This window comes from Carlito syrichta, unplaced genomic scaffold (assembly GCF_000164805.1).
Source record: "Carlito syrichta isolate Samal-C Ts95f unplaced genomic scaffold, Tarsius_syrichta-2.0.1 Scaffold303376, whole genome shotgun sequence".
Lineage (NCBI taxonomy): Eukaryota > Metazoa > Chordata > Mammalia > Primates > Tarsiidae > Carlito > Carlito syrichta.
The window spans coordinates 552,302-560,884 of NW_007247472.1; the positions used below are offsets into that span (position 1 = coordinate 552,302).

Sequence of the window (8,583 nt, forward strand, 5' to 3'; positions counted from 1 at the left end):
AGCTGGAACTACAGGCGTGCGCTACCACGCCCGGCTAGTTTTTGATTTATTGTAGAGATGCGGTCTCGCCAAGTTGCCCAGGTAGGTCTCGAACCCCCGGGCTCAGGCAATCCAGTCACCTCAGCCTCCCAAGGCAGCCACTGCAGTCTTGACCTGCTGGGCTCAAGCGATACTTCCACCTCAGCCTTCCAAGTAGCTGAGACTACAAGTGTGCATCACCATGCCCGGCTAATTTTTTGATTTATTGCAGAGATGAGGTCTCACCAAGTTGCCCAGGCTAGTCTCAAACCTGTGGGCTCAGGCAATCCTCTTGCCTCGGTCTCCCAAAGTGCTGGGATTATACATCATTTTCATTGTAGTATCTCTGTCGGCATAGATGGCTGACCCATTATGGGATTCCAAATTTGTTAGAACCAGAGGGAGTCCATTGGACCAAATGGTTTTCCAAAATGCAAAACTTCTCTAGTAATAATAAAAAATTATAACAACTATCACATGTACTGAGCAAGTGTTAGATACCTATTGCCACATTTAATCATCACATGACCTCATGAGGTAGAAACTGAGGACCAGAGAGATTAAGCAAGCAGTTAATAGCTGGGTATGGTAGCTCATGACTGTAATCCCAGCACTTTGGGAGGTTGAGGCAGGAGGATTGCTTGAGCCTAAGAGTCTGAGACCAGCCTGAGCAACATAGTGAGACTTCATCTCTACAAAAAAATCATAAAATTTGCCAAGAACTACATTGTGTGCCTGTAGTCCCAGCTACTCAGGAGGCTGAGGCAGAAGGATTGCCTGAGCCCAGTAGGTCAAGGCTGCAATGAGCTGTGATCATGTCACTGTATTCCAGTTTGGGCAACCAAGACCCTGACTCAAAAAAAAAAAAAAAAAAAAAAAAAAACCGCTGGGCTCAGTGACTCAACCTGTAATACCAGCACTTTGGGAGGCCGAGGCAAGTGAATTGCCTGAGCCCATATGTTCGAGACCCGCCTAGGCAACTTGGCGAGATCCATCTCTACAATAAATAAAAAATTAGCTGGGTGTGGTAGCACACAACTATAGTACTGGCTACTTGGAAGGCTGAGGTGGAAGAATCGCTGGAGCTCAGCAGGTCGAGGCTGTGGTGACCGGGAGCATGCCACTGCACTCCAGTCTGGGCGACAGAGTGAGCCTCCAACTCAAAAAAAAGAAGGAAGCAGTTAATAGATCTGGCTTCCAAGCCTAAGCTCTGACCCACAACACCATAACTGCCTCCCAAGAAACCATGGGAAGTCCAGGCAGGGCAAGGAGTCTGGACTCAAGTTCAAATCTCTCTTCTGTCATTGACGAGTTATGTAGGAATACCCGTAATATCTGAGGCGTTTATGGAATAAGGTAGATAATGTGCCTTGGACACATGGCAGGTGACTAAGAAATTTGTAGCTGTCATCAACATCATTGTCCAGAAAGATCTTCATCCAAGCCTGCTTCTAGTTTGATCCTACTGAGTGAGTCGCAATTACAGACATTCACATGCTTCACCCATCTCTTCTCAAGTCTATACTCACAAGTCCTGTTCTTGTGAGACCTGCACTGGCCATCCGCCTAAAAGGAGACCCTCTCATTCCTCCCTTGGCAGCTCCCTAGCCTCCTTTTCTGCCTTATCTTTCTCCTTGGCATGTATTGCATTCTATGTGTGTAGCATATCACCTATATCCACTATACAATTATGGATCTTGTTTATATTCTGCCTACCCAATAGCCTATGAAGATACCACTGCCAGAACGTGCCTGGCATATAGCTAATGCTCAATAAATATTTGCTGTTGAATGACTGAATAAACTCTTGCATGACGTTTTAGATTGGAGTTCAGGGTCTACTTCTCTTTAGTCCTGTGACATGATCAAGTTATTCAGCCTCAGGGCGCCTCATTTTCCTCAGTGCCTCAGTGAAAAAGAGCAATCACATTTGTACTCCTTGTGTCCCTGGCAGAGACTAAGGGAAAAGGCCACACTTGGGAAAGAATCACCTCCAATTACACCAGAAACAGGTGTTGAATGTCTGTTCCATGGCAGGTTGGATGCCAGGCACTGGGGTTTTGGATATGCATCAGAAAGCCCCTGGCCTTCAGGAAATTGCCACCTACCTGGGGAGACAGGCATGTCAACATACACAACCTAACGAGTAACAGCTCTCTGGTCTACAGCAACCATTTATTGAGCTAAGCACTTTGCATGGCCTCATGTAACCATATAACTTAGGTACCACCTCCAGTTCTATTTTATAGACAAGGAAACTGCAGCAAGACCTTAAGAAACAAAGACAGGCCAGGCATGGTAAGACATGCCTGTAATCCCAGCATTTTGGGAGGCCGAGGGGAGAGCACTGCCTGAGCCCAGGAGTCCGAGACCAGCTTAGGCAACACAGTGAGACCTTGTCTCTACAATAAATCAAAAAATTGTCTGGATGTGGTGAATCAACGGAACCCAGCAGGTCGAGGCTACAGTGGCTGTGATTATGCCACTACACTTCAGCCTGAGACTTCCAAAAAAAAATAGAAACAATGACTTATTCCACATCTAGATACACATCCAAGAGAAATGAAAATACATGTACACACAGAAATTTGTGTACAAGTTTTTTCCTTTCCTTCATTATCACTCAACAATATTTTATTTATTTATTTATTTTTGAGTCGGAATCTCACTCTGTTGCACAGGCTAGACTGCAAGTGCACACTCATGGCCACTGCAACCTCAACCTGCTGGGCTGAGGCAATCCTTCCGCCTCAGTCTTCCAAGTAACTGGAATTACAGGCACGTGCCACCACATCTGGTTAATTTTTTTATTTATTGTAAAGATGAGGTCTCGCCAAGTTGCCCAGGCTGGTCTCGAACCCCTGGACTCAGGCAATCGTCTTGCCTCGGCCTCCCAAAGTGCTGGGATTACGGGTTTGAGCCCCCGCGCCCAGCAATTTTTTTTTTTTTTAAGTAACACGCTCTTGCTCTGCTTCCCAGGCTGGAGTACAGTGGTATGATCATAGCTCACTGCAGTCTCCAACTCTTCCTGCCTCAGCTTTCTGTGTAGCTGGGACTACAGGCGTGTGTTTTTTTGTTTTTGTTTTTTTGAGTTGGAGTCTCACTCAGTCACCCAGACTGGAGTGCAGTGGCCACTCCCAGCCACCACAGCCTCGACCTGCTGGGCTCCGGCAATCCTTCCAGCTCAGCCTTTCAAGTAGCTGGAACTACAGGCGCGTGCTACCACACCCAGATAATTTTTTTTTATTTATTGTAGAGATGAGGTCTCGCCAAGTTGCCCAGGCAAATCTCGAACTCGCGGGCTCAAGCAATCCACTCACCTCCGCCTCCCAAAGCGCTGGGATTACAGGCTGAGCCACCAAGCCCAACTGCATATGCCTTAATGCTGGTGAATTTTTTTATTTTTTGTAGAGACAGGGTCTTGCTGTATTGCCCAGGCTGTTCTCCAACTTCTGGCATTACATGATCCTCCTGCCTCAGCTTCCCAAAGCACAAGGATTGCGGTTGTGAGCCACTGTGTGCAATCACAAATTTTTATAGCAATTTTTTTGTTTTGCTTTTTGTTTTGTTTTTCAGTTGTGTAAAGAAGTTTATTGCTATTTTCTTATTCTGTTACACAAAACTAGATTTGCTTAAAACATCTCCCAGTCTCTTTCAAGGAACCCTAGCTAGAGAGAGAGCTTGTAGCAGTGTCATAACCTTAGCAGTGATTTCAAGTAAGTCAGAACTATAAAATCGCTAAGGCCGGGATCCCTAGGGATGGCACTCACCCCCACCGGGGTCCCCAGTCTTCAGCATCAACTTGGCCCCCCGGGCAGGTTGCTACACTTGGAAGCTGATTCCATTGACTGATCTCAAGCTGGACACCTGTTGAGTTGCAGCGGACAGGCTGGGGCTCAGCCTGGCCCTGCTGGGGTGGAGGGGGATGCTGGCCACAGTCACCCTGGAATGTTCGCTGTGGGAGGTCTTGGCATTCCTACAGCCAGCCAGGGGGAGGCAGGCGGGTCTGCCCTGGGTTCGCCACAGTGCAACCATCACTGAGGCTCGGGTGAGCTGGGGGTTGGCGGGGGGACTGGGGCTCAGAGGTCTGGGCCTGGGGGCCCAGGGTCCTTGTTCACACTGTGGGTCAGGTTGGCCAGCTCACGGGTGCTCTCGCCATGGTCTGCCGTGAAGCTGTGGTTGCCGTGTGCCTGGCTGACCCTCCTGGGCTTGCTGCTGCTGTTAATGCTGCGGCCCTTGAGGCCGAGGTAGGCGGCCTGCACCATCTCCAGGTGGTCACCCCTCAGCTGGTTCCACAACTGGGCCAACCTGTCCGAGTGCCTCTGTTCGCTGCTTTTCATGCACGTGAGGAGGCAGCAGGTGAGGAAGGTCATAGATAGGAGGAGGAGGATGGCACAGCTCACGGTGGATGCAATCACCGCCACCTTGAAGCCAAAGGACTCATGTGGTGGCACAGCTGTGCGATTCCTCAGGGCCGGTGTAGTGACCTGGACCCACCCCTGGGGCCACGCCTTGCGGCGGAGGGTCACAGCTGTGGTGCGCATCCTGCACACTCCACAGTGCTGGGTCCGGCCTGCCGGGGACAAGGAGTCATTTTTTTCTTTTTTTGAGTTGGCATCTCACTCTGTCACCCAGACTGGAGTGCAGTGGCATGCTCACGGCCACTGCAGCCTTGACCTGCTGGGCTCAGGTGATCCTTCCACCTCAGCCTTCCAGGTAGCTGGAAATACAGGTGCACGCCATCACACCCGGCTACTTTTTTAACCTATTGTAGAGATGAGGTCTTGCCAAGTTGCCCAGGCTGGTCTCAAACCCCTGGGCTCAGGCAATCTTTTCACCTCCAACTTCCGAATTGCTGGGATTACAAGCATGAGCCACTGTGCCCGGCAACAACAGTATTTATACTAACCAACACGTTGAAAGGACCCATATGGTACTCAATGGATAAATGGATAATCAAAATGTAGTATAGCCTTATGATGGAATAGTACTCAGCCATCAAAAGATGAAATACTGATACACGCTACAATCTGGATGAACTTCAAAAAGATATACTAAGTGAAAGAAACCGACACAAAAGGTGACATATTGTATTATTTGTTTTAGACGATATAACAGGAAATTCCAAAGAGAGACAGAAAGTAGATTCAAGGTTACCAAGGGATGGGAGGAAGAAAGATAGGAGGTGATTACTTAATGGGTATAGGGTGTTTTGTGGAATGATGAAAAATTTCAAAACTAAAGAGAGCTGGTAGTTGCACAACACTGTGAATACACTATCACTAAATTGTACACTTTAAAATAGTTCACTGTATATTACGTGAATTTCACCTCAAAAAGAAAAAAGACGGCTCACACCTATAATCCCAACATGTTGAGAGGCTGAGGCAGGAGGACTGCTTGAACCTAGGAGTCTGAGACCAGCCTGGACAACATTGCAAGACCTCGTCTCTACAACAAAATTAAAAAATTAGCCGGGCGTGGTGACATGTGCCTGTAGTCCCAGCTACTCAGGAGGCTAAGGCAGAAGGATTGCCTGAGCCCAGGAGGTCCAGACTGTGGTGAACTGTGATGGTGCCACTACACTCCGGCCTGGGTGATAGAATGATACTGACTCAAAAGAATAAAAAAAGAAAAGAAGGAAGGAAGGAAAGGAAGAAAGAGGGAGGGAGAGAGGGAGGGAGGGAGGCCTGGCACTGTAAATAGTAGAGAGACTGGAGCCAGGACTTAAACCTGGGCAGTGAGGCTCAGAGTCTGTGATTTTAGTAACTGAAAATCTTCAGTATCATATTTTTCACTTCTGAAATTTCCATTTGATTCTTTTTTATAGTTTCTAGTTTTCTGCTGACATTCTTGTCACCTAATTCCCCAGATGTATTAATCACAGTTATTAGAGTCCTACCTCAAAACCTGGAGGCAATTCCAAATTTCAGGCTCATCTTCCAGGACCATTTCTAGGTGTTCTTGGTAGGAGGGTTGACCTGCTGTGCCATCATGGTGAGAAGCAGGAAACATCTGCTTTCCACTCCCTCGCCCCCACCACGGCTCTTCTACCTATATGATAAAGACTTCAAAATTAAAAATGAAAACATGAAAAATTTAGGCTGATGAAATCATAGATTTCAAAACTGTGTTATTTATTTACTTATTTTGGGACAGTTCTATTTTTTTTTTTTTTTTGAGTTGGAGTCTCACTCTGTCACCCAGACCGGCCACTGCAGCCTCAACCCGCTGGGCTCCGACGATCCTTCAGCCTCAACCTTCCAAGTAGCTGGTAGCACGCGCTACCACACCCGGCTAGTTTTTGATTTATTGTAGAGATGAGGTCTCGCCAAGTTGCCCAGGCAGATCTCAAACCCGCGGGCTCAAGCAATCCACTCACTTCAGCCTCCCAAAGGTGCGGGATTACAGGCTGAGCCACCGAGCCTGGCTGACAGTTCTATTTCATTCTAATAAATACTACACAGCATAATTTCTTCTTTTCTTTCTTTTTTTTTTGAATAGGAATCTCACTGTCTTGCCCAGACTGGAGTGTCAGGGCCACTGCAGCCTTGATCAGCTGGGCTCAGGTGATCCTTCTGCCTCAGCCTCCAGAGTAGCTAGGACTATAGGCATGCACCACCACACCTGGCTAATGTTTAGATTTTTTTTTTTTTCAGTAGGAGTCTCACTCTGTCACCCAGGCTGGAGTGCAGTGGCATGCTCACAGTCACTGCAGCCTCAGCCTGCTGGGCTCAGGTGATCTTTCCACCTCAGCCTTCCAAGTAGCTGGAATCAGGCATGCACCATCACACCTAGCTAATTTTTAAATTTATTGTAGACATGAGGTCACACCATGTTGCCCAGGCTGGTCTCAAACCCATGAGTGCAGGCAATCCTCTCGCCTCAGCTTCCCAAAGTGCTGGGATTACAGGCATGAGCCACCGGGCCTGGCTAATTTTTTGATTTATTGTAGAAACAAGTTCTTGCCAACTTGCCCAGGCTGGTCTCAAACTCCTGGATTCAGACAATCCTTTTACCTCCACCTCCCAGAGTGCTGGGATTATAGGCATGAGCCACCACACCTGTCTCAGTATAATTTCTTGGAAATTAATTTTTTAGACAATGATAAAAGCTGCCATTTATTGAGTGCTTCAAGAAGTCTGACTGTTTTAAGCATTTTACATGTATTAACTTCATTCTTAAAAAATGCTAAGAACAGGCCGGGCTCAGTGACTCAGCCTGTAATCCCAGCACTTTGGGAGGCCAAGGCGAGTGGATTGTCTGAGACCACGGGTTTGAGACCAGCCTGGGAAACTTGGCAAGACCTCATCTCTACAATAAATAAATGGGTATGGTATCACTCGCCTATAGTTTCCGCTACTTGGAAGGCTGAGGTGGAAGGATCACAGGAGTCCAGCAGGTTGACGATGGGGTGGCTGTGAGTGTGCCACTGCACTCCTGCCTGGGTGAAGGAGTGAGACTGTAACTAAAAAAAAAAAAAAAATGCTAAGAACAGGTTTTGCTACTTCTATGGCTGTGGTTGGAGAAACCAAGGACCAGAGAGATGAAGCCATTGGCCCAGGGACACACTGCTTGTTCAGCAGGGAGCAGGGACACAAGCCCAGACCCGGCCAACTCTCAGGCATTCTTCTTAATGACCTAAGAGCAAGAAGTGAGTAATTGTAAGGAATCAGAGTATCCAAACACAAGAGGGCAAGAAAGCCAGAAAATATTTGCCAGTACCAGATGGAAAATGGCAAGGAGGAGGAAGCAGTTGTTTGGAAGCATGTGTAGAGTTTTCTGTTTGGTGGCCCTGGCTCTGAGGACTGGTAACTTAACTTCTCCGGCCTCAGTACCTTCATCAGTAAAATGAGACTGATGAAGGCACCTATTCCCCTGGGCTCTCCCTAGGACTGCAGTAGTCAGCCCCCTTTTCTTTTCTTTTCTTTTTTTTTTTTGAGTTGGAGTCTCACTCAGTCGCCCAGACTGGAGTGCAGTGGCCGCTCCCGGCCACCGCAGCCTCGACCTGCTGGGCTCCGGCGATCCTTCCGCCTCCGCCTTCCAAGTAGCTGGAGCTACAGGCGCGCGCTACCACGCCCGGCTAATTTTTTGATTTATTGTAGAGATGAGGTCTCACCAAGTTGCCCAAGCGGGTCTCGAACCCGTGGGCTCAGGCAATCCACTCACCTCAGTCTCCCAAAGGTGCGGGATTATAGGCTAAGTCACCGAGCCCGGCCAGCCCCCTTTACATCCGCTCTCTCCAATGGAACCTGACCTCCCTGTCGCAGATTTGGGTCAGGGATTGGAAAGCAGGGATTCTGCCTCCTGGGCCAGGTGCACAGGTGCCCCAGCCTTCTCTGGAAGGAAACTAGAGTTGGATGCCAGCCCTGCAAGGAGGGAGAATGAAGAGGGCACTTTCCCAGGTCAGATGAAGAATCTCCTGCACATTCCTTTGGTCCTATAGGGAAGCAGGGCACTACCACCCAGTCAACCCAAAACTTAAAGGGCTCAGGAGACTGCCAGAGCCCCGAATGCTCAGCCTGTCACTCAGTCAAGTGTGTTCACTGAGCCCTCATCTATCCA

The 8,583-nt window shown here is 48.3% G+C and overlaps 1 protein-coding gene across 1 annotated transcript; it reads right to left on the reverse strand.

Annotated features, from left to right (window-relative positions):
* Nucleotides 1–4,097: 4,097 nt before the first annotated feature.
* Nucleotides 4,098–4,562, reverse strand: SUSD3 (sushi domain containing 3). The gene has a single exon (XM_008058542.1). The coding sequence runs from the start codon at nt 4,560–4,562 to the stop codon at nt 4,098–4,100; it is 465 nt and encodes a 154-aa protein (XP_008056733.1).
* Between the last annotated feature and the right edge of the window lie 4,021 nt (nt 4,563–8,583).